Source organism: Rutidosis leptorrhynchoides, chromosome 2 (genome assembly GCF_046630445.1).
Source record: "Rutidosis leptorrhynchoides isolate AG116_Rl617_1_P2 chromosome 2, CSIRO_AGI_Rlap_v1, whole genome shotgun sequence".
NCBI classification, from domain to species: domain Eukaryota; kingdom Viridiplantae; phylum Streptophyta; class Magnoliopsida; order Asterales; family Asteraceae; genus Rutidosis; species Rutidosis leptorrhynchoides.
The window spans coordinates 312723426-312751151 of record NC_092334.1 but is presented as its reverse complement, the minus strand read 5'-3'; the positions used below and the strand labels follow the sequence as shown (position 1 = coordinate 312751151).

The following is a 27726-nucleotide window of genomic DNA, read 5'->3' as shown; positions in this document are numbered from 1 at the left end:
AAATACATATAACGTCATTGAACTAGTGCAAGGTTGGCCTCGGATTCACGAACCTAAATTAATTATATATAATTATATGTTGGTCAATATTTGTCTAACAATTAGGTCAGGTCATAGTGTACCACAATCCTAATGCTCGAGAATAATATGCAAAAGTCAACAAAAGTCAATTTGACTCAAAATGATTTCCAAAATTTATACATGATTATAATATATTTTAAATATCGTCGTTTTATATTTTTAAATATTTTTAAAAGATTTAGTAGAGTAAATAATATAATTCATTTATTAATAAATAAAATTTTATATTAAAATTTATATAATAAAATATACTTTTATATATATTAAGTAATAAAATTTATAGGGTTCATTTAATATCATAAAGATAATATGATAGGTATTATTAAAGTAATTTATTACACGTAGTAAAATATGTTTGTATTACATATTTATTTGATAAAATAATATCTATAATGTTAGTAAGTAAAAGTTGTAATATTTTGTAATAATAATTATTATTATAAAAATATCAATATTTATAATTACTAAGGTGATATTATGATAAAACGATAATTCTAATTATGATAACTTTAATATTTACGATAATTTTTAATATTATCTTTAAAATAATAATTCTATTTAAAATGATAATAAAAATGATATTTTATAGTAACAATGACATTTCTATTAAAATGATAATTTTTGTTAAAATTATAATTTTTGTTAAAATGATAGTTTTGATACTAACGATACTTTTAATAATAATAGTAATGATAAAAATAATAAGAACGATAATTTTATCTAAATCAATATCTTATAATATTTTAATTTCATCATGATACTCTTACTCATTATTTCCTAATCGTTTTGTTTAATAGCTTTTAATCGTCTTTTATATCGTGCTCATAATAATGATAATAATAGTAATCAAAATAATTAGGTGTTACTAATATTAGTTTTAATTACAATAATACTAATAATGATAATTACTATGACATTATTAACAATAATGATAATATAATAATAATAATAACAATAACCATTTTTAAATAATGATATATATATTAATAATGATGATAATAATAATGATAATAATAATAATAATAATAATAATAATTAGATAATAATAATAATAATAATTAGATAATAATAATAATAATAATAATAATAATAATAATTATAACTTTAATGATAATAACGATAGTAATAATAATAAAAAAAACAATTTTTAATGATAAATCCTTTTATTGATAAAGATAATAATAATAATAATAATAAGATAAAACTAGAACGACGATAATAACGACGATAATAATAATCATTTTTAATAATAATACAAAAATTCGATGGACTATAACTTCAAATCCGTTCATCGAAATCATCCGATATCTAAATAAAAAGTTCTTAATTTTTCGCTAGCTTTCCAACGACATGCATATCTTATACCTTATCTCAGTCGCATATATAACTAATTCAGGATTCAACATAATCTAACTAAAGGCAATATCAAAAGTACAAACATGCATAATCCTATATACTCAAGTACTAGTCAGGGATACACTATTAGTATGTAAAAGTTAAATTATGAGTACTCACGTATCAATATTGAGATTCAATATTGCAGGAAAGGTACGTAGACGCAACGGAGATGATAAACACTATATTGACCTCATGAGCATACCCATGAACCATACCCAATCACCTCCATAGCTATAACCCATAATTTCCTTAATCCAATCCCACTCGAAAAACAATTTTGAAATCACCCGGACCCACTCCGACGTAATATTTTATGTATACTAATAATATCTTGAAATAATACGGAGTAAATATATATATGTAAATCGATTGAGAGAGTTTAGAGAAAAATATTTTCAAGTTTCTATGAAATAATGAAACCTATTGAATTCTATTTATAATAGATTTTTGAATTATTAAAGTATGAATTATTAAAGTGAATTATTAAAGTATGAATTATTAAAGTGAATTATTAAAGAATGAATTATTAAAGTGAATTATTAAAGTATGAATTATTAAAGTGAATTATTAAAGTATGAATTATTAAAGTGAATTATTAAAGTTAAAGTAAAGTATAAATAAAGTAAAGGTAAAGTTTAAGTATAGTAAAAGTATAAAACTATGTACGTATAATACGCGTATAAATATATATAATATTAATTTAAATCGTTATATATATATTTAATAAAATAAAATATAAATATCGTTATCTTTATCATACTGGTTAAGTAATGAGTTGTCAAAAGTGGTTCTAGATATTTATAAAAGTTATATACGTTTTAATAATAAAGTTCTTTTTAAACTGAAAACGTTTTTGTACGTTTGAAACTAAATCAAATAAATATAATAATTTTGTTTTCCAAAACCAAATATATTTTTAAGAATCATTTTGTTTAAAGGTTAAAATAATGGAAATCGTTATATCATAAAATGTTTTAAAAAAGTAGAATCATATATATTCATAATAGGTTTCAAGTTTTTAAATTACAGTTTGTTGGTGAAGCATGGGATAAAGTTCAAAGGTTAAATAAACGTATGAAATCATCTTAATGAAAAATGTCGAGTTACTTAACTTGTCGATATCCAACATCTAAGTTATTTACACTTCACGTTCTTACTTATAAATCACTTTACCATTTTCCGAATGTTGTCAAAAAGAATAGATTTCTTAAATCACAGTGGACCTCATAACATAGACCCGTAATCATATCATAATGTATCTGATAAATCAACAATTTGATATTATCTTCTAATTCCATCGATAAACATATTGAAACAAATACGATCATGTAAAGTATTATACGTTTAATACTTTATTAATATTCTCAAGTTATAATATATATATATATATATATATATATATATATATATATATATATATATATATATATATATATATATATATATACATACATATATATACATATTTATTTATATATAACGGTTCGTGAATCGTCTGAATTTGGTCGAGGTTATAATGAATGTATGAACACAATTTAAAATTCTTGAGATTTAACTTAACAAACTTTGCTTATCGTGTCGGAATAATATAAAGATAAAGTTTAAATTTGATTGGAAATTTCCGGGTTGTCACAGTACCTACCCGTTAATGAAATTTCGTCCCGAAATTTGAGTGGAAAGGTCGTGAATGATAATAAGTATGTTTTCATGATGCATACAGGCTGAAAATTAGAGTTTTATCATCAGCGAATAATTTGGATAAACAATCCATTTATATGAAGAGTACGAATGAAGCTAACATAGAAGAGTGAAATGAGTAAGTGTAGATTCATCTTATCATTTGACGTAGATATGATTGATTTCCAGATTTCAAGGGATTTGAAGAAAATCTTTGTAATAAGATTTGATTCTCCGGTAACAAAAGGAATTAGGATCCGCTTTAAATGCAATCGTCCATTTTAATTGTTCTGTCGGAGATTTTCTTATAAATTCACCTCCTTCCTTTTCTTACAACTCACACCTTCTGTTGATGCATTTTATGCAAGTCCCTAGACATCTACCCACGTCCATTGCAGGTACAACAGTTTACAGGCCACCATGATCGTTCGTTATTATCCTATTTGTGTTTGTATGTGGTTACAGCAACTGCAGGAACGAGATGTGGATGTTTAACTATGTTAGACTTAGTCAGACGTCCGAGTGAAGCCTCACTCGAACGGCTGACCGGCTCATACGCACGGTTGATGCTGAGCTAAGTCACAATTACAATCTAAATGAGAAGACACGAGTGAGTGATCACCCGTACGGCTGATGAAGCCAACTCGTATGTGTGATGGATGAATCGTACGGGTGAGCCAACAGCAGGGATATATAAAGTCTTATGTTCTTCATTTTTAGGTTAAGCCTCTCATTTGTTACACACACTCAGATCTGGTGAGCTCCTCCGATTCTCTCTCAACCCAAATCACCCAGGTGGTGAATAATAGCTCTAGGTGTTGATCTAATCACACTTGATTTATTTGTGGTATGACTAAATTAATATCAAAAAGCTTAACCTATTCACTAGAGGGTTTGATTCACTTATTCCGTCATTGTGTGAGTTAAATCTGTTGATTTCTAAGTTCCTAGTCATGTTTCATCACCTTCTATTCTTTCCCCCTCAACTCATATTTTAAAGTATTCATCAATATGCTCCATCCAGTTCTGATTCTCGATATACTTATAACTTTCATATCGGTCATTCTTCTTTTTCATCTACCGCCGGAAGAATCTATTTACTTCTACTATACTCTTGGGTTTATAGTGTTTCTAGTTCTCCCGTGTCTTTATATTGCTATATGCATCGATATATATGGTTTATAATTTTTAGTTTGTCGTTGGGCTTTATATCTTCTCTTAGATTTTAAAGTCTCTGTTTCTATCTTCTATAATCATTGTCATCCACAGTTAATGCTCTCTTTTATTTGCTGCAATTTATACCCCAATTTCTATTTCGGAGTTTTGTCCTTTCGTTTCTTCTTCTTGCGATTAAGCACCGCTTGTAATGGTCCAGAATTCACAAATATGATTTTCGGAATGAACATTGTTAATGTTCTAGGAAGGAAATTGTGATGGCACGATCTTGACTTGTCAAATTACTAGAATACCTTGGAAAAGGCCGAATCATCAAGAAATATTTTCTTGATATTTTAGAGGTTTAATAGAATACAAGAGTCGTATAACATGGCACACGATGATGTTATGATCTGTGAATCATCACGTTCCATTTAGAAACTCAGCATGAATTACTGTAATATAATCACGTTGATCAAGTGTCATTATATTATACTAACTCATGCTTCAGTTTCAAACACTACTTCAAAAACATTCATATTTTAAACTCAAAGGTTTACAGAGTATAGGAACTAAACAGTTTCCTTTTTGATGTAATACAGATAGCGCAAAGAGATAAATGATTCCAGATAAGAATAGTTATGGAAATATCTTCAGAAATATGGAGGATATTTATAATGAAAGATACGATGATATCTTAGAATTTCTAATATCAGAGGATGATGAAGAATATTGTCTGTAAGGGTTTAGTGTCAGGAGCAAGGTATTCGTTAATGACTTCAGCAGACACTGAATCATTTGAATTCTTTGAAGGCAGGTTCAGTCTTTGTGATTTGTCCACAGCCTCCTTCATACTTTGCTCAATCCGTTTTCCAGTTCCAAAACTTCTCTATTTCTGAGCTTTGTTAATACACTAATCTTTATCATCAAACTTTTTACTGCTAAGGTCGTTTACAGTTTTTGTTGCTTCATCAGCATTTCGAGAACTAGTTCGCGGTTCAGAGTGTTTTTCAGAAACTTCACATTCGAAGTATGTAAGCCTTGGAAATAGACGTTATGTATAACTGTTGGCGTCAACATGCTGTGAGATTCAAAATACTGATTGCTAACTCCCAATGATTCGTATGACAATTCTCATTACAAGAGGCAGATGAGTAAATGATGAGGTTTCGATAAATATAAAGATTCTTCAGAATGCCCAAGATCAGTGAAGTTGTTGGTAAGTTTATTGCTAATGTGGTGGAATATGAAAGGTTCTCCGGTAACAAAAGGGTAATCACATATATCAAAATTATGATAAGGCTACTCTGAATGAAAAAATTGAAGTTTTCTTGCTGGAGCTGTGATATAATTTGCTACTTTGCAAAGGAATTGCAAGGTTATTTTTGCTAATAAATGCCAAAAGATCTGACACAGATATGTGTTGAATTATGACTTTGGTTTCGAGAGCTTTTTAAGTACATAACTGTGGGTAATATGTGGTTGGATCATCATCTCGATTGCTCATTATTTGAAGTGTCTTTTCGAAGGGTTTGAACATAGATTGTAATCGTTTGTATACATTTGATGTTCTAACACACTTTTGAAGTCAAAGTATAGCTTTGAAAGATGTAGGAATCTAAAAGTAATGGTACCGGTTATATCTCGAATTGAATTCTGAGATTTTAAAATCAGAATACGTAATTGGGTTTGAATGAGTATGGTTGTTTTGATTTCTATGAAAGAATGTATATTATTGTGAAAGTAGGAAGTATAATTGATAATTTGCTTAATCTGATTCGAAGAATGTAACATATTAATTGTGAATTTATATATATCTCTCGGGTATTACCTACCCATTAAAAAATTTTCACAATTAATATTTTGTACATAAGAATTTTATTACAGTCTTTATGAAAATATATATGTATATATTCTTCTCAGATGTAACATAGATTTTAATGAGTTAATACTAAATTAAACCCATTCGATTTACGGTTGGAACTAGAATTGAATAATTCCTTGAAGGTTTAGAGGTTACATAAGTATTTCTTCAATAATATTAAAATTATGAATCAATACTTCGTTATTTGTTGAGAAGTGATGTTGGTTTTCGTTAAATTCTTGTGAACTTCGCAAAGTACGAATGATATTATCTGAAAAGTTTCGGTTACATCAATGATGAAGTGTAAAATCAAATATATACTTGATTTATTAGGAATTGGAATTTGTTGAATTGAGACAGAGATTGTAGTTAACGATGGTTAAGTCGCGGGTGAGGGACGTACATTATTGCATATTTGTAATATGAATTAACTGAGTAGTTAAGATTCACACACAATAGCTTAGCACGAAAAGATTTATTTTTTTATTTCAAAAAATATATATATATATATATAATATATATATATAATTTCTTCAGAGGGAATGAGTTAATTCTTCATAACTTGTTGATACAATATACACGTTATTGATTCGTAATGATGTCCACAGTGATTCTTGAACTGACGGAGTTTGTGATGTTATAGGTGTTGTTGATTCTGATGTTGACTGTACTGACGATGCGGGTGACGTTGACGGTACTGTTGATGCTGTTGGTAAAACAAGTTTAACTTGTTAATCACACACCATTTTTTCAGGGTTTCTACTCTTCTTTCTATCATTTTGGTTCGCTTAAATGATTTATGGTTAGGGCTAGATTAGATAATCTCTAAGACTTTAGAGATTATATAATCACCGCGGAATGTTTCTCCAATGAAGTTATGAATTAATACTTCGTCAGTTATTGTTGTTGGTACTCCTTGGTATCTATGGTGCGTATGACGTTGATGCTCGTGGGACAGATTGTGAAGTTGAGGTTTACAACGCGGTTGTGGTTGGAGGTGGTAATGGTACTGTTGGCATTGATGATGGTGGTACTGGTTATGCTGCTGGTGCTGCTGCTGGTATTTGTAATCTCTGCACCAAATTCTCCAAAGCCACTACCCGAGCGCGAAGTTCGTTGACTTCTTCTATTATTCCAGGATGATTGTCGGTCGGAACGAGCGGATAAATAAAATATAGAATTTGATGTAGTATATAATCGTGACGAGATACCCTGGAAATGAGAGAGAAAATGGTGTCTCGAACAGGTTCGCCGGTAAGTGTTTTAGGTTCTTCGCCAAGAGGGCAATGTGGTAGATGGAAAGGATCGCCTTCTTCTTGTTTCCAATGATTGAGGAGGCTACGAACCCATCCCCAATTCATCCAGAATAGGTGATGACTGATTGGTTGATCCATTCCGGTCACACTGCTTTCGGAGCTTGAGTGAGATTCCATTTCGGAATCCGAGTGACTTGAACTGATGACAAATTCCATTGCGTACGATTGGATAAAGGATTTTCGATATAAAAATGATTTTTCGACTATCGGGTGGTATTTTATTTACATAGGATATCTATATATAGAGTTCAAAAGATTTCATAGATTACGGAGGAATTTGCGGGGTATGTCAGGTAAAGTTTAAAGTAACAGATACGATAAGATATGATTTAGCAGATACGCTAAGATATGAAGTTTGTCTATACACTACTCATGCAATTAATGTAGCAAGACGTGTCTAGACTAATAATGATAAGCAGGTAATTTCCTATGGATGATAAGCAGATGATTTCCGACTAGAAATGATAAGCAAAACTTTTGACATGCAGACACGGTCGAAGTCCAGACTCACTAATGCATCCTAACGACTTATCAGTTAGACACACTAATGCAGACCTGGTTCGCTAAGACCACCGCTCTGATACCAACTGAAAGGACCCGTTCATATACATTATAAACGATTCACAATAGTTGATTACATCGCGAGGTATTTGACCTCTATATGATACATTTTACAAACATTGCATTTGTTTTTAAAAGACAAACTTTCTTTACATCGAAAATTGACAGGCATGTATACCATTTCATAATATCCACTATTCAACTATAAATTGACTTAATAATAATAATCTTTAATGAACTCAATGACTTGAATGCAACGTTCTTCGAAATATGCCATGAAAGACTCCAATTAATATCTTTAAAATGAGCAAATGCACAGCGGAAGATTTCTTTAATACCTGAGAATAAACATGCTTTAAAGTGTCAACCAAAAGGTTGGTGAGTTCATTAGTTTATCATAATCATTAATTTTCATCATTTTAATAGACCACAAGAATTTCATTTCCAGTTCTCATAAATATACGTCCCATGCATAGAGACAAAAATCATTCATATGGATTGAACACCTGGTAACCGACATTCACAATATGCATATAAGAATATCCCCATCATACCGGGATCCTCCTTCGGACATGATATAAATTTCGAAGTACTAAAGCATCCGGTACTTTGGATGGGGCTTGTTGGGCCCAATAGATCTATCTTTAGGATTCGCGTCAATTAGGGTGTCTGTTCCCTAATTCTTAAATTACCAGACTTAATAAAAAGGGGCATATTCGATTTCGATAATTCAACCATATAATGTAGTTTCGATTACTTGTGTCTATTTCGTAAAACATTTATAAAAATTGCGCATGTATTCTCAGCCCAAAAATATAAATGATAAAAAGGCAAATGAAACTCACCATACTGTATCTCGTAGTGAAAATACATATAACGTCATTGAACTAGTGCAAGGTTGGCCTCGGATTCACGAATCTAAATTAATTATATATAATTATATGTTGGTCAATATTTGTCTAACAATTAGGTCAGGTCATAGTGTACCACAATCCTAATGCTCGAGACTAATATGCAAAAGTCAACAAAAGTCAGTTTGACTCAAAATGATTTCCAAAATTTATACATGATTATAATATATTTTAAATATCATCGTTTTATATTTTTAAATATTTTTAAAAGATTTATTAGAGTAAATATATAATTCATTTATTAATAAATAAAATTTTATATTAAAATTTATATAATAAAATATACTTTTATATATATTAAGTAATAAAATTTATAGGGTTCATTTAATATCATAAAGATAATATGATAGGTATTATTAAAGTAATTTATTACACGTAGTAAAATATGTTTGTATTACATATTTATTTGATAAAATAATATCTATAATGTTAGTAAGTAAAAGTTGTATTATTTTGTAATAATAATTATTATTATAAAAATATCAATATTTATAATTACTAAGGTGATATTATGATAAAACGATAATTCTAATTATGATAACTTTAATATTTACGATAATTTTTAATATTATCTTTAAAATAATAATTCTATTTAAAATGATAATAAAAATGATATTTTATAGTAACAATGACATTTCTATTAAAATGATAATTTTTGTTAAAATTATAATTTTTGTTAAAATGATAGTTTTGATACTAACGATACTTTTAATAATAATAGTAATGATAAAAATAATAAGAACGATAATTTTATCTAAATCAATATCTTATAATATTTTAATTTCATCATGATACTCTTACTCATTATTTCCTAATCGTTTCGTTTAATAGCTTTTAATCGTCTTTGATGTGGTAGCGTGGGGGTACGTGATAGTACTATATTTTACTACGAAATACGTTACAAATTACACAAGTTTTAATTATTTATTTACAAATGGGATATACCTAAACCTTGCTACAACACTATAGGCAGTGTACCTAATCGTAGAGTAGTATAGTTTTTAGTAAGTCCGGTTCGTTCCACAGGGAGCGGGCTTATTGCACATTATATTTTTAAACAACTATATTTGTACAAAATATATATAATTATATATAATAATATATAAAAGGGGGTTTACCGTTTAATGACCGGTTTGTCGATTTATATTTTAAGCGAAGCGTATAGTAAATGACGATATTTAAATAACAATATAAAATAAATAACAATAATTGAAATGACAATAAATAAAAATACGAGGAAAAATGAAATAAAATATATTATGCTTATTTAAACTTCCATAACCATGATGTTTGACGTTTTGATTTTAATTTATTGTCCTGGGCTAATTGTCCTTTGTCCTGGATGTATTTGAAACCTATCTGGTTTTTGTCCATAATAGTTCATCGGTCATAATTATAAACTGCTCGTCAAATTTAACCTTATACCCGAAGTCAAATATTCCAACTAACTGGGGATTCGAACTGTAACAAGGTCTTAATACTTTGCTTAATGAATACACCAGGTTATCGGCTGTGTGTAAACCAAGGTTTTAATACTTTGTTAACAATTACACCAATTACCCTTGAATGTAATCCACCCCTGTTTTAATGAGTTCATTGACTATTAATCCATCCCCGTGTCCGGTCAAATGAACAATAATTCGTACTTATAAATATCCCGCCCATCGTGTCCGATTAAGCGTATGTGGTTATATATAGATACGTCAAATCATAACCTTTATATTAAATTAACGAGGTATCGTTAATTTAATATAAAGCCCATTAATAGCCCATAGTCTAATTTCCACAAGTGTCGTTCTTTTGTCCAAACCCCAATTATGGTACAAAACCCAATTACCCCGTCTTTAATATTTAGCTCAACATCATGATTACTTCGGCTCAAATAAGCATAATAATAACTTAAGTACGAGACATTAATTTAAAAAGGAGAACATAGCTTACATTGATTATTTATCGCGTAGTAGTACACGGACAGAGCTCCGACTTTAAAAACCCGTAAAATAACCTTTACATAACCCGAACTAATCTAATATAACACTAATCTATACTATATATACATATATATATTTATTTATATTATATTAGGGAGTATTATTATTATTATCTAATTTTTACACGCAGAATTCATGACCTTTTATAGGAATTTTGATTTCTGACAGCTCCGCGAGTCGTGGAGTTTTTAGCCTTCAAACTCCGCGAGTCGCGGAGTTTGAAAATCCAGCTCAGGATCATTTGTCTCATAGCTTGTCGACATAATTTTTAAATATATATAATATATAAATAATTTATATAATTATTTAAATATTATATTATATTCTTGTGCATAGTTGACTTGTAATTTTTGGTCCGTTGCGTCGGGCGTTGATAGTTGACTCATGTCCCGGTTCCGGATTTTCGAACGTCCTTGCGTACAATTTAATATCTTGTACTTTGCGTTTTGTAACTTGTACTCTTGTCATTTTTAGACGTTTTTCATCAATAAATTGAACCTTTTGAATTGTATCTTGAACATTTGAGCTTTTTGGACGTTTGTGTCTTCAAATCTTCATTTTCGCCTTTTGTCTTCGCACTTATTTATTTAATCAATTACAATGAAAATATAATACAATTACATATGAAAACCTATTATTTAGGAGGGATATTGCTATGAAATATATGTTCCTTTTTAGCCTTATCAAACATCCCCACACTTGAGCGTTGCTTGTCCTCAAGCAATACAGAATTTGAAATAAAAACATACATGAATCACTTTTTTATTCATCACACTTTGTACATCAGTGATTTTGATATGGTGGTATAAACAATGATAGTAACGATAGAACCATGGTTAAAGGTGGGTGTGTCATCCACAGTTGCCTCGGGTTTAGGTCAACGACACTTGCAATCAAATTGCCGATTTACTTTCGGTTTCCAAAGCAAAGTGCACATTTGAAAGGCGGTTTACAGTCCCACATGACTATGAAAATTTAGATCCGTAAGGAAATTGGATCTTTATGAAAACATTTGATCTTTTGAAAATTCAATCTAGTTTTTTACCCTAGATAAGTTTTCCGGAATAACCCTTCACCGGTGTTGCAAAATATTTTTGTGGGTTTTGTGGGTTTCAGATTTGAAAATTTTAGCTCAAAACTTATGGTTTTGTGTCACCCACTTGCTAACCTTGTATTAGGAAAGCAACACGTCCAGTTCACTTGTCCCGTATATTACCTTTCGGCAAACTACTGTCCGGTTGTAAAGGAAAGCGATGAACAAGAAACTGTTAAGGCAATGTCCCGTGACTTGCTTTTGATTATGGTCTATAAACGTGTCGGATGCTATTACTATCCTTTGTAGGAGCAATAGTAAAGATCATCCTATGATTTTTCGGTCTGGCACAAGGTCCTGTCTCCGACCATGCTATGCAACCACCGTTCTTACGGTTGACACCCGATTTGGTTCAGGTGACCTAATGAATTCCAGGTGAATTCCTAGGATTTTACGTTCAAAGGTAATGAACGCATTGAAAATGGGTTTTCAGAAAACAAATCGGTTTTATTTTTGATCAAAATATTTTCTCGTTCAAGCTCGAGTTTAGATATCATTGAATTCCATGAGTTTGTAAATCTCAATCTTTAAGGTCAATCTCAAGGATTGAGTAATATCAGGCTTAAAAGCTAATTTTTGATCTTTAAGGAGATTATCCTTTCTGGGGATCTGATTCATTAGTCTTATCAAGCTAATTTGCACGGTGCCCCCCCATTGTACGAGATAAATCCTTCTCATGGTTAGGATAAATCTGACCACTTGGCGACCCTGTTTGATGCTGAGGTCCGTGGATTTCCTGCTGATTTTAGAGATGACTTTTCTAGATTTTTCGTCAACCTACAGCTGGTCTGGACGACAACTTCATGACCTAAATCAAGAAGCGCGTGTCTTTTTCGGAAGACTTTACTTCCTTTTAATGATGGAATTGATTCATCGTGTAGATCCATCTTTTCTTTCAAATATATTACAGTAAATCGGGTAAAACAGTTAATTTAGTCCAAAACAAAAGCACCTGCAATAACTTTACAGAAACATGTGATATATAGTTTTTAATTGAATAACTTGGTACATTCTCCCCACACTTAGTTTCTTTCTTTGCCTTTTTATTCTCCTTTATTCCATTTTAAATGAATTCAATCGTTTTAGGGTGTTTCTCAATTTATGTCCTTTCCGAGTTAACGATAATTTCGGTATTAACACCTAGTTTTCACCGTTCATAAATATGTATAAACATGATTTTGAATTCATTTAGTTGAAAATTTTTTTTTTTTTATTTTTAAAATTTTCACAAAATTTAGAAAATAAACCAAGAATAGATACGAGAGAATTTATAACCTTTTCCCACACTTAAGATCATGCAATGCCCTCATTTGCATGAAATCAGACTCTAATTATAAATTCATGAGGGTGATTAGTGTAGAAAGTAGTTAAAGATACCATAAAATTGCAGGATGATAGATGGTGCACCTCATCGTTCATTCCTTCTTGTTTTATCACACATGTTTTTCTTCAAAAACGGTTGCTTTTCTGAACTGTTTACTAATATTTGAAAAAACGTCTTTTATCCTAACTTATCATGCATTTTTGTTAACGAGTTATGCACTAACCCGAACCCCTAATTTAACATTAAGTGGGGTTAAACTTCCCCACACTTAGCTGACGACATGTGAAGTCGGTAGAATAAGTTCCACAAATTAGAGTAGTGAGCCAGTTATTTACATCTCGGGTGGTGTATAATATATCAATGGGTTTAAAGTTTAGACTCGCCCGATTGTCACTACTTAATTCTTTTTTAAGTGTAGCTTTTAGTAAATGGATATGTCTCTTTTCTGGTTCTTGGTCAAATGGATCGATATACACCGACATACATATTATAGGGTGGACAATTTCTAACGTTTCCTTCCTTTTATTCTCGACGTCAAAGTTTTCACCTCTATTACCCAATTGGGTGAAATTCGAGGTGTCATTATCTGTTACAGCTCGTAGTTCATTTCCGGTGGATGACTCGTCTATTGAGAATATTGGGTTGGAAGGTTGTGGAATGGTGAAGTTCGGTTTGGCCTTGGGGGTAAAATTTTCAACGTTATCGTATTCCCAAGAGTACCAATTTGTTACCCTTACTTCTTCTTTATCCATTGATGGATCGATGATTTCTTCGGTAGAGGCTAATGTGTCGATATGTTGTGAAATTGGTAAGACTGAATAAAAAGTATCATCGGGATAGTTGGTGATTTCGGAGCTCTCGAATTCATCAAAATTTGATGATATGAGATTTTCTTGCACACGACTCCTCAGATCAACAGGTGTGTAGTCTGATAGAGTTTCAGCTTGCCGGTTTACAAACTCTCTCATTTGTTCATTTTGAGCATTGAGTTCTTCGAGTTTAATTTTCATATTGTCTAATAAATTTTCAGACACGTAATTTTCCTCGTCTACTGGTTGTTGAGTTTGGATATATTCTTGGGAATAATCCCAATTTGAATTGTATTCTTCATAATCATTCCATTCAGGTTCCGTGGGTGCGTAATTTTTCATAGGAACGTAATAATAACATTCCCATGTTGAGTGATAATCTCCACAGATTTCACAACCAGTTATTGTTTCGTCATTCGTGATCCAAGATTGACCGAACGAATTGTCATCAAAACTCGTTTGAGAGTATTGATTTAATTGATTTTGGATATCAAAAAGAGTTTCCATAGCCTTGTTTTCAAAATTTTCCATTTTATTGCGATGGCCAAATTTTAGCTACAATGTGGTGCATTTACTAATTATCCTATTAGTTATAAAAATAGAAAAACTTATATAAGTTGTCCAATTAATAGACTTTTCTGCTTTTGCCCACGTTTCGAATAGCCAAAAGATGCAGCAGGGAGCCAGAACCCTTTAAATCGGAAGCTCACAACTCAGCCACTAACAAATCCAACTATTACTACGAAGCAGAAAATTGTCAACGTCCATTAATTTAACCACTTAAATAATTTTTCTTTCTGTTTGAGATATTAGATAAGAAATAGAGAAAATTTCTAAGTCCTAAAAACTAAAGCGTCGAGAAATAAGAAAGAAAAAGAATGCGCGTCGAAAAACATCGAAAAATAAAAATAAGAAAATAGCGCGTCGTAACTTAAAAAGGAATTAAAAACTAAGAATTAAAAGTTGCGTCTAAAAATATTAAAGCTTAAAAGAAAAACTATATCCCAAATGGTAATAACTTAAAAAGGTACTAAAATATAAAAACGGCGTCGCAAAATTCTAAAGCACCTAAATCTTAGTCTAAAGAAAAAGCACTTAAGGGATTTTACGGCAAAGCCTAAAAATCTAGAAGTAAAAATAACTATGGCAAAAACTAAGTTTAAAACTAAATATGAGCTAAAAATACAAATATTACGCTAAAACGATTAAAAAGTGACAAAATATAAAAATATACAAAAAGTTGTAAAAAGTACAATTTTTATAAAAATATTATTTTTATATTATTTATTTATTAAAACTATTAATTTTATAATTTAATAAAACTAATTAAACAAAATAATAATAAAAACTAAAATAAATATTTAATTAAAATCTAATTAGGGTTTTATAATAATAATTATAATAATTACCCGTAATTAATGCCTGATTAGGGTTCTGTGTACCTGTGTCAGAGTGTCTCCGCGAGTCGCGGTATTTCAAGCAGCAAACCCCGCGAGTCGCGGGGTTCCAAAATTCAACTCTGGTACAGTTTTTAATTCGACGTGTTTTTTTTTTTTTTTTTTTTGATATTGTTTTTCTAAAAATATATTTATACAAATATATATTAAAAATATAGCGTTTCGCCAAGTCCCCGGCAGTGGCGCCAAAAACTTGATGTCGTGCGAGGTGTACGTGAAATACTATATATTTTTGATACGAAAAGCGATACAAATTACACAAGTTTTAATTATTTATTTACAAATGGGATATACCTAAACCTTGCTACAACACTATAGGCAGTGTACCTAATCGTAGAGTAGTATAGTTTTTAGTAAGTCCGGTTCGTTCCACAGGGAGCGGGCTTATTGCACACTATATTTTTAAACAACTATATTTGTACAAAATATATATAATTATATATAATAATATATAAAAGGGGGTTTACCGTTTAATGACCGGTTTGTCGATTTATATTTTAAGCGAAGCGTATAGTAAATGACGATATTTAAATAACAATATAAAATAAATAACAATAATTGAAATGACAATAAATAAAAGTACGAGGAAAAATGAAATAAAATATATTATGCTTATTTAAACTTCCGTAACCATGATGTTTGACGTTTTGATTTTAATTTATTGTCCTGGGCTAATTGTCCTTTGTCCTGGATGTATTTGAAACCTATCTGGTTTTTGTCCATAATAGTTCATCGGTCATAATTATAAACTGCTCGGCAAATTTAACCTTATACCCGAAGTCAAATATTCCAACTAACTGGGGATTCGAACTGTAACAAGGTCTTAATACTTTGCTTAATGAATACACCAGGTTATCGGCTGTGTGTAAACCAAGGTTTTAATACTTTGTTAACAATTACACCAATTACCCTTGAATGTAATCCACCCCTGTTTTAATGAGTTCATTGACTATTAATCCATCCCCGTGTCCGGTCAAATGAACAATAATTCGTACTTATAAATATCCCGCCCATCGTGTCCGATTAAGCGTATGTGGTTATATATAGATACGTCAAATCATAACCTTTATATTAAATTAACGAGGTATCGTTAATTTAATATAAAGCCCATTAATAGCCCATAGTCTAATTTCCACAAGTGTCGTTCTTTTGTCCAAACCCCAATTATGGTACAAAACCCAATTACCCCGTCTTTAATATTTAGCTCAACATCATGATTACTTCGGCTCAAATAAGCATAATAATAACTTAAGTACGAGACATTAATTTAAAAAGGAGAACATAGCTTACATTGATTATTTATCGCGTAGTAGTACACGGACAGAGCTCCGACTTTAAAAACCCGTAAAATAACCTTTACATAACCTGAACTAATCTAATATAACACTAATCTATACTATATATACATATATATATATATTTATTTATATTATACTAGGGAGTATTATTATTATTATCTATTTTTTACACGCAGAATTCGTGACCTTTTATAGGAATTTTGATTTCTGACAGCTCCGCGAGTCGTGGAGTTTTTAGCCTTCAAACTCCGCGAGTCGCGGAGTTTGAAAATCCAGCTCAGGATCATTTGTCTCATAGCTTGTCGACATAATTTTTAAATATATATAATATATAAATAATTTATATAATTATTTAAATATTATATTATATTCTTGTGCATAGTTGACTTGTAATTTTTGGTCCGTTGCGTCGGGCGTTGATAGTTGACTCATGTCCCGGTTCCGGATTTTCGAACGTCCTTGCGTACAATTTAATATCTTGTACTTTGCGTTTTGTAACTTGTACTCTTGTCATTTTTAGACGTTTTTCATCAATAAATTGAACCTTTTGAATTGTATCTTGAACATTTGAGCTTTTTGGACGTTTGTGTCTTCAAATCTTCATTTTCGCCTTTTGTCTTCGCACTTATTTATTTAATCAATTACAATGAAAATATAATACAATTACATATGAAAACCTATTATTTAGGAGGGATATTGATATGAAATATATGTTCCTTTTTAGCCTTATCAGTCTTTTATATCGTGCTCATAATAATGATAATAATATTAATCAAAATAATTAGGTGTTACTAATATTAGTTTTAATTACAATAATATTAATAATGATAATTACTATGACATTATTAACGATAATGATAATATAATAATAATAATAATAACAATAACCATTTTTAAATAATGATATATATATTAATAATGATAATAATAATAATGATAATAATAATAATAATAATAATAATAATAATAATAATAATAATAATAATAATAATAATAATAATAATAATAATAATTAGATAATAATAATAATAATAATTAGATAATAATAATAATAATAATAATAATAATACTAATTATAACTTTAATGATAATAACGATAGTAATAATAATAATAAAAAAACAATTTTTAATGATAAATCCTTTTATTGATAAAGATAATAATAATAATAATAATAATAAGATAAAACTAGAACGACGATAATAACGACGATAATAATAATCATTTTTAATAATAATACAAAAATTCGATGGACTATAACTTCAAATCCGTTCATCGAAATCATCCGATATCTAAATAAAAAGTTCTTAATTTTTTGCTAGCTTTCCAACGACATGCATATCTTATACCTTATCTCAGTCGCATATATAACTAATTCAGGATTCAACATAATCTAACTAAAGGCAATATCAAAAGTACAAAAATGCATAATCCTATATACTCGAGCACTAGTCAGGGATACACTATTAGTATGTAAAAGTTAAATTATAAGTACTCACGTATCAATATTGAGATTCAATATTGCAGGAAAGGTACGTAGACGCAACGGAGATGATAAACACTATATTGACCTCATGAGCATACCCATGAACCATACCCAATCACCTCCATAGCTATAACCCATAATTTCCTTAATCCAATCCCACTCGAAAAACAATTTTGAAATCACCCGGACCGCACTCCGACGTAATATTTTATGTATACTAATAATATCTTGAAATAATACGGAGTAAATATATATATGTAAATCGATTGAGAGAGTTTAGAGAAAAATATTTTCAAGTTTCTATGAAATAATGAAACCTATTGAATTCTATTTATAATAGATTTTTGAATTATTAAAGTGAATTATTAAAGTATGAATTATTAAAGTGAATTATTAAAGTATGAATTATTAAAGTGAATTATTAAAGTATGAATTATTAAAGTGAATTATTAAAGTATGAATTATTAAAGTGAATTATTAAAGTATGAATTATTAAAGTGAATTATTAAAGTTAAAATAAGTATAAATAAAGTAAAGGTAAAGTTTAAGTATAGTAAAAGTATAAAACTATGTACGTATAATACGCGTATAAATATATATAATATTAATTTAAATCGTTATATATATTTAATAAAATAAAATATAAATATCGTTATCTTTATCATACTGGTTAAGTAATGAGTTGTCAAAAGTGGTTCTAGATATTTATAAAAGTTATATACGTTTTAATAATAAAGTTCTTTTTAAACTGAAAACATTTTTGTACGTTTGAAACTAAATCAAATAAATATAATAATTTTGTTTTCCAAAACCAAATATATTTTTAAGAATCATTTTGTTTAAAGGTTAAAATAATGGAAATCGTTATATCATAAAATGTTTTAAAAAAGTAGAATCATATATATTCATAATAGGTTTCAAGTTTTTAAATTACAGTTTGTTGGTGAAGCATGGGATAAAGTTCAAAGGTTAAATAAACGTATGAAATCATCTTAATGAAAAATGTCGAGTTACTTAACTTGTCGATATCCAACATCTAAGTTATTTACACTTCACGTTCTTACTTATAAATCACTTTACCATTTTCCGAATGTTGTCAAAAAGAATAGATTTCTTAAATCACAGTGGACCTCATAACATAGACCCGTAATCATATCATAATGTATCTGATAAATCAACAATTTGATATTATCTTCTAATTCCATCGATAAACATATTGAAACAAATACGATCATGTAAAGTATTATACGTTTAATACTTTATTAATATTCTCAAGTTATAATATATATATATATATATATATATATACATACATATATATACATATTTATTTATATATAACGGTTCGTGAATCGTCTGAATTTGGTCGAGGTTATAATGAATGTATGAACACAATTTAAAATTCTTGAGATTTAACTTAACAAACTTTGCTTATCGTGTCGGAATAATATAAAGATAAAGTTTAAATTTGATTGGAAATTTCCTGGTTGTCACAATGCCCTCGTATTGTTCGGGATTCCTCCATGGCGGTAGTTGGGGGCGGGTTATGCAACTACGAGAGATGAACACGTGGGTGGTTAAGTTACACGTGAGTGATCCCAAACTGATGTCCAAAAAATAAAATAAAAGAGACATATTTTGACCTAAATCACTTTTTCATTCATTCCTAATATTAATTTAAACAAACTACATATTTCCTTTATATACTAAAAGACACCCAGTATCGTCCGCTTAAAATCCCTCAAAACGCCATTTCCTCTCCCTTAAAGGCCATGCCGTGTTTTTTTCCCTTACCTCGTTGATAAAAAAAAATTAGGGGTTAGGCCTGGCGACTTTCACTGTCTCCATCGCGTCTCATCCCTGTGTTTCTCACTATGCGATCAGGGAGACGATAGCCTGATTACATCGTTCTATATATGTCTAAAATTTGTTTGGTTACTTTTATTTTCAGATAATATTAGGGTTTTTTCAAGATTGTGTTTGTGACGACGATCAGGTATTAGTTTTTCAGATTTGTTGGATATATATATATATATGTGTGTGTGTGTGTGTGTGTGTGTGTGTGTGTGTGTGTCAGATCATTGTTCGGTGGTTAGTTTGATTATGAATAAAATTTGGGCTTTCGCTCAAATTTGATCTTTTTATATATGTCAGATTTTTTCTATTTTCTTTCGAGTTTTTGGTTTACAAATACACTTCTTCAACGGATTATTCTGCTTTTCTGCGGTTTTCCTTCTTATTCAGTGTGCAATATAAGGTCAATATATTCGTAACCTTTACACAAGTATATGTTTCTTTTCGACATACACCAGGTGTTATGTGAAACGTCATTGTTAAATTTACAATTATTGTTGTTGTTAAAATTGCACATTAGACTGAAACCCTAATTTTGACCAATTAGGGCAATTACTGGCCCATGGGCAAAAACTCTGGTGGTATGGAGAAGAAAAAGACCGAGAGTACTGTTAGGGTATTGAGATCTCGGATGGTTGGCGTTGATTTGAATAACTCAGATGAGACAGATGCGAACTCTGTATCATTACATACATCAAATACTGAAAGACCCACGCAAAACAAAGGTAATAATTCGGCAACTTCTGTGTATTATCATTCTATAGGTGTTGATCATGTAGGTGATTTGGTGAACGAGTTTAATAATCATCATGTAAGGGTACACTCATCATCTGATTCATCGGATGAAGAGGGTCTGAATGGTAATAACGATGGAATTCATGTTGAAAATAGCTCTCTTCCTCATACTGGTGAGAAAGATCCTGAGACAGAAGGTGTGTTGAATGAACAAACTAACATTGAATCTGTTAGGGTTCCACCTGAAACATCGTACTTGAGCGCAACCATGGGCATACCTGCAGGTCAAAAGAGGGTTAATTTTCGCTTAATGGAAAATATTACCCCAACTACTGAAGAGGTTGATGTTGAATTACCTTTGTCATCAGTGATAGAGGCAGTGGATCGGTATAGCAATATGCTATATGGGTATTTTGTGGGTAAGAGATTGGCGTACCCTGTAGTGAAGCATTACGTGATGAGCGTGTGGAAGAAATATGGAATCGAAAAAACAATGATGAATTCGAAGGGATTCTATTTTTTTAAGTTTTCAACCGCACAAGGTATGTTAGATGTTATAGAGAATGGGCCATGGATGATTCGCACTGTGCCTATTATACTCAATAAATGGTCTCCAGACGTGTCGCTCTCGAAGGAAGATTTGACCAAAGTACCCGTTTGGGTGAAACTTCATGATATACCCTTGACTGGATACACGGCAGACGGCTTAAGTATGATTGCCTCCAACATAGGTAAACCAATTATGCTTGATTCGTACACCAGTACCATGTGTGTGGAGGCATGGGGGAGACCAAACTATGCAAGGGCAATGATTGAAATCTCAGCTGATAATGACCTAAAATCGACTCTGAAGGTAGGTACCCCTGGTATCAAGGGTGCTAAAGGCACGGTGGACGAAATTACTATTGAGTATAAGTGGCAACCTCCTAGGTGCGCTACGTGTAAGGTTTTTAGGCATAAGGAGACTCAATGCCCCAAGCATGCCACTGTTGATGTGCACGCACAGTCGGTGGATAGTGACAGATTTCGTATGGTGAAGAACAACAAAGCGACAAATGATCAGAATAAGAAACACGTTGATGGATTTGTTGTGGCTAGGGATAAACAAAAAATGATATATAGACGAAAGATTACTACTAAGCAGCATGAGAATGGGAAAAGACCACAACCTGATAAGGACCAAAGGGACCTGGTGGAAACAAGTAACTCATTTAGAGTTCTGGATCAGTGTAATGAAAATGATGCTGAAACAAATAATTTAGATGTGGTGGATGAGCCCAGTGATATTGATCTAGATGATGATGGAAAAGCAGAAAAACGAAATGTTAACACTGAGGGGGCAAGCACTCCCGGTCTAGAAGGTCATCATGGTTAGTATCGCTGCATGGAATATAAGGGGTCTGAACCGCATCCCTAAACAACAAGAGGTTCACGATGTAGTTGTGAGTAATCATCTTAGTATTTTTGCAATTTTAGAATCGCACGTGCCCATTGATAAACTAACTAAGGTGTGTAACTCAGTTTTTCCCTGTTGGACGTGGACATCAAATGGTCACGTGTGTGACCGAGGTACTTGTATCATTCTTGGGTGTGATCCAGGCATTGCTCAGGTTATGGTTGTTATGGCGAAAGACCAAGTTATTCATTGTTTGTTGACCATGCTGAATAGTGGGTGCAAGTTTTTTGTGTCGTTTGTCTATGCAGCGAACAATTATATTCAAAGAAGGTAATTGTGGCGTGACTTGGGCATGCACAAAGGGTTTGTTGGGAATTATCCTTGGGTCTTGATGGGAGACTTTAATGCGTCTCTCAGATTGGAAGAATCTATGAATGGTTCTTCTACGATTACCATCGCTATGCGAGAATTTCATGAATGTGTCGACGATCATAACATGGAGGATGTTAATTATACGGGCCTTCAATTCACTTGGAATCAAAGACCACACGCAAGTGGTGGAATTTTGAAGAAAATAGACCGTGTCATGGCTAATGATAGTTTTATGGGGCAATTTTCTGACGCTTATGTTCTGTTTCAACCTTATAGGATATCAGATCACTGTCCTATGGTGTTAAAGTTACCGAATCAGGTAGGTTCTAAACGAAACCTTTTAAATTCAGTAATTATGTAGCTCGTCATAATGATTTTATTCAAACTGTGGTGGATGGGTGGGCTAAAGATGTTGAGGGCCACATGATGTTTAAAGTGGTCAAATGATTGCGTATGCTTAAAAAACCGATCAAGAGATTAATGTGGCTCAAGGGAAACTTACATGCTAGGGTGGTTAAGTTAAGGAAGGAGCTTGAGATTGCCCAAGCTGAGCTTGATAAAACTCCCGATTCTCTTAATTTGCGCATGAATGAGAGCTTGAAATTAAAGGAGTATAAAGAAGCAATCCTAGAGGAAGAATGTTTTCTAAAGCAAAAATCTAAAGTAGAGTGGCTTCGTGTTGGTGATAGCAATTCGAGCTACTTCCACAAAGTTGTAAAGGGTAGAGTGCATCGTAATCACATCCACGCTATTTCAGACCAAAATGATAATATTGTGGAAGGGGCTGCTGTCTGTGATGTTTTCGTACGACACTATGAACTGTTTCTTGGAACTGCGAATACATGTAACATGCTGAATGATCCAGGGACCTTATTTAGTGCTCGTATTAACACAACCAAGGCAAATCACATGGTTCGGCCAGTTACCAATGAGGAAGTAAAGGCTGCAATTTTCGATATTGGTGATGATAAGGCCCCCGGGCCGGATGGTTACTCCTCGGCATTCTTTAAAAATGCTTGGGACGTGGTGGGTAATGATGCGTGTTCAGCTATTAAAGCATTCTTTTCTAATGGTCAATTACTGACTGAGATCAACCATACAATCATTGCGCTGCTGCCAAAGAACCAACACCCCGGTAAGGTTAATGATTATCGTCCGATTTCTTGTTGTAATGTCTTGTATAAATGTATTAGCAAGATAATTACAAATCGGATTACACCATGCTTGGAGGATATTGTCCATGAAAACCAATCTGCTTTTATTCCGGGACGACGTATTTCAGATAATATTTTATTAACTCAAGAGCTTATGCGAAATTATCATCTAGATCGAGCGATTCCTAGGTGTGCGTTCAAAGTTGATATTCAAAAGGCGTACGACACCGTTGATTGGGGGTTCCTTCGAGCTATTTTAGTGCACTTTGGTTTTCATAAAACGATGGTTAAATGGATCATGAAATGCGTTTCTACCTCATCATTCTCGATAAGTATTAATGGAAATTTGTGTGGTTTCTTCAAGGGTAAACGTGGCCTTAGGCAGGGGGATCCCATGTCCCCTTACTTATTTACGCTTGTTATGGAGGTTCTCTCTCTAATGCTCAAGCGTAATATTCAGAGATCCGAGAGGTTCAAGTTTCATCCTAAATGTGAAGATCAAAGGATTATAAATTTATGCTTTGCGGACGACTTGTTCTTGTTTTCTAATGCTGATATGATATCTGTGAAGGTGATCTTTGATGCCTTAGATGAGTTTAAGGAATGCTCTGGTCTTACTCCTAGCATGTCCAAGAGCACAGGTTATTTTGCTAACGTCCCTGTTCACATTAAAAATCAGATCCTCAATATGATGCCTTTTGAAGAAGGCGTGTTACCGGTTCGTTATCTTGGGGTCCCTCTTGTGTCATCTAGACTCCTCAATCGTGACTGTAAACTGCTTGTGGAAATGGTTCAGAATCGCATTTTTGATTGGAAGAGTAAGTTTCTTTCTTTTGCGGGTCGGGTGCAATTGATTTCGTCTGTCCTAGTTTCGATGCAGGTGTACTGGTATTCGGTGTTTATTCTTCCGAATGCTATTATCAAAGAGATAGAAAAATTGATGCGGGGTTTTTGGTGGTGTCAAGGGGAGCTAAAAAGAGGAAAAGCTAAAGTGAAGTGGGACATTGTTTGCCTCCCAAAAGAAGAAGGTGGCCTTGGTATAAAACGCTTAAAACTATGGAATGTTGCTCTTCTTACTTCTCAAGTTAGGCGGTTGCTAGAAAACAAGCATTCTCTTTGGGTCAAGTGGATACATACTTATCGCCTTGAGGATCGTAATTTTTGGGATGTTATGGTGTCCCCTAATGCGAGTTGGAGTTGGAGAAAGCTCCTTAATATTCGTGATCTCATTAAAAATCATATTGTCCATAAGATTGGGAATGAAGAATGCACATCTGTATGGTATGACATATGGTGTGACCAAGGTAGGCTCGTAGACGTTATATCAAGAAGAAACATTGTTCGTGAGGGATTTAATGGCAATGAAAAACTTTGTGACTTTGTTGTGGATGGTAAGCTCAATTGGCCATCATCGTGGCTAGCAGAATACCAGAGTATCCAAAACATTGAGGCCCCTTCTTTATTTGCCAAACATGATGAGGTTTGCTGGAAACTTTTGAATGGCAACATAAGAGAATTTTCGGTGGCTGAGGTTTGGGAAACCATACGTCCTCGTGTGCCTTGTGTCTCGTGGTACAATGTTGTATGGTTTGGTTATCGCATTCCTCGTCATGCAGTTTTGTTGTGGTTTCTTATGGAATCTCGTCTAAAGACCCAAGACACACTCAAAGATTGGGAAAGAAACGCACATACAAACATTTTATGTTCATTATGTAATTTACAACAAGATTCTCATGACCATCTTTTCTTTGAATGCCCGTTTTCATTGCAGATTTGCATGAAGTTTGCGCCCCTGGTTTTCTCTCGGAACTAGTGTCATTCGTGGAGGGCTATTCGTGATGCTCTAATCCCTTATGCTGATCGGAATCTGGTTAAAAGTGTGGTGCCGAAACTTGTTTTTGCCGCCATGGTTTACTACATATGGCAAGAGAGGAATAATAGGTTGTTTGGTGGTAAGTCTCGTTCCGTGGATCAAATGTTCAAGGTTATCTTCTCAACGGTGAGATTAAAGCTTCTTTCTCTTAAATTCAAGGAGTCTCGGGATGTTCGAGTTTTGAAGGATAACTGGAAGGTCCCGTAGTGGGTTTTAGCTTCTTTTGTGGGTCTAGATTATTATTTATTGTAATAGTCTAGTTGGTTCGATTTTTTTGGTTGTAAGGCTCTCTTGCAACATTGATTTGTATTGTGCCCATTCCTTTTATTATTTTTAATAATAAAATTCACCGGGGTAACCCTTTACCCAAAAAAAAAAATTGCACATTAGACCTCAAATTTAAGAAAGAAGACGTTTTATTTTGATTGGAATTTCTTTTTTTGTAACTGTCATGGTAGTTTCTTAGTCAAATTTTAGGTAATAATGTAATGATGTTGCTCATGTACCGTGGTGGTATTTTATTAATAGATTATTGACTATTTGATATTAATGTTATGAAGGTGGTATTAAATGTATAATGCTAATGTGTTCATGTATTTGTTATTCATATTTAGCATGACTCTAGTTTTAGAATCTTTTTATTAGGCTAGTGTTGAATTCTTTCATTTCAATTTCATATAAAAATATGTCGTCTTACTTCAGGCACTATGTAAGTATGTGCATAAAGTTGCAGATATGGTTAGTCTATCATATACCATTTTGTTGATTTTGGTATTAGTTCATATAATTTGTGTGCGTTCATTGCATTTAAGGCAGTTGTGTTTTGTAAATTAACGTCCATTCATATACGGATTAGTAATTGAAGAATAAGATACATGTTCAATTTTTTATATATGGATAATATGGATAAAGGTGGTAAAATAAGCGGGTTGGGTGGCATGTCAAAACAATTTCGGATCATAAGGGTTTAATCTTTTTAACAAGGGTCAGAAAAGACGGGTTGGGTGGCATGTCAAAACAGATTCGGATCACAAGATTTGAGTTTTTTTATAATAATAATCCAAAATAAAATTTGCTAAAAAATATATGACAATGTCCCTAAATTTTTTAAATTTTGAAAAGATGAGGAGCTAAATTACACTTTATATAACAGTAGGGTTAAATATAGACAATCTGTTGAAAGGGAGGGAGGTAAACTGCGTGAAAACAAACAAAAAGTATACTTCGTATATTTTATTCATGTGAAAGTGTCGTGGGTCCCACAATACAATTATTTTCCCCAAATTCATCTTCTTCCGGATAACCAATCTTCTGCAACTTTTTTCTTCTATTAAACCCAAGAAAAAGATTTTTATTTAGTTCCATAGATTTCATAAACTAGTCATTCAGATCCATCCAGTAGTGTCACTTAATAAAATGTACACTACCAAAAGATGTAACTAGTTAAAAGCCCCTCAAAAATTTCCATTAGATTACGTATTTCACTGGTAGTATGTGCTACCGGTGTTATGGCTATAGATCCGCCCTTGGTTGGGGTTGGGTTGATTGAAACATGTTTTGTCCAAATAATTAGCCTACAGTCTATAAATTAGGTCACAATAAAGTTTGCTTGCAAGCAGTGGCGGATCTAGGAATGAGAGTCAGTGGTGTCACTAGTTAAAAATCTAAAAAAAAAAAAAAAAATCTACTAGATGACTATTTCAATCAGTGACGGATCCAGATATATTTTTTTAGGCGGCAAAAAATTTTACTAAAAATTAAGAGCTAATAATTTGCTTAACATAATGTTAACATATTAGTACAATTCTCGATATACATTCATAAAAAACATAATAGTTAAACTAAAACAAATTTTCTCCTATGACCATCTAAAAACTTAATTTGGTAAACTTGAGACTACATCTTATTGAAAGCCAATATGAA

General features: G+C 31.8%; 1 protein-coding gene across 1 annotated transcript; it reads left to right on the top strand.

The window, feature by feature from the left end:
- Positions 1–20835: 20835 nt before the first annotated feature.
- Positions 20836–26010, top strand: LOC139888762 (uncharacterized). Its single transcript, XM_071871750.1, has 5 exons — positions 20836–22378; positions 22485–22734; positions 22822–23095; positions 23269–25712; positions 25809–26010. Exons 1-5 carry the CDS (start codon positions 20836–20838, stop codon positions 26008–26010), a joined length of 4713 nt encoding a protein of 1570 aa, XP_071727851.1.
- The last annotated feature ends 1716 nt before the right edge of the window (positions 26011–27726 follow it).

Coding starts and splice junctions, on each gene's coding strand:
- LOC139888762 (XM_071871750.1), top strand. CDS start 20,836: ATGGGCAAAAACTCTGGTGGTATGGAGAAGAAAAAGACCGAGAGTACT. Junction 22,379..22,484: donor CGGTCTAGAAGGTCATCATG/GTTAGTATCGCT, acceptor TTGCAATTTTAG/AATCGCACGTGCCCATTGAT. Junction 22,735..22,821: donor AACAATTATATTCAAAGAAG/GTAATTGTGGCG, acceptor TGCGTCTCTCAG/ATTGGAAGAATCTATGAATG.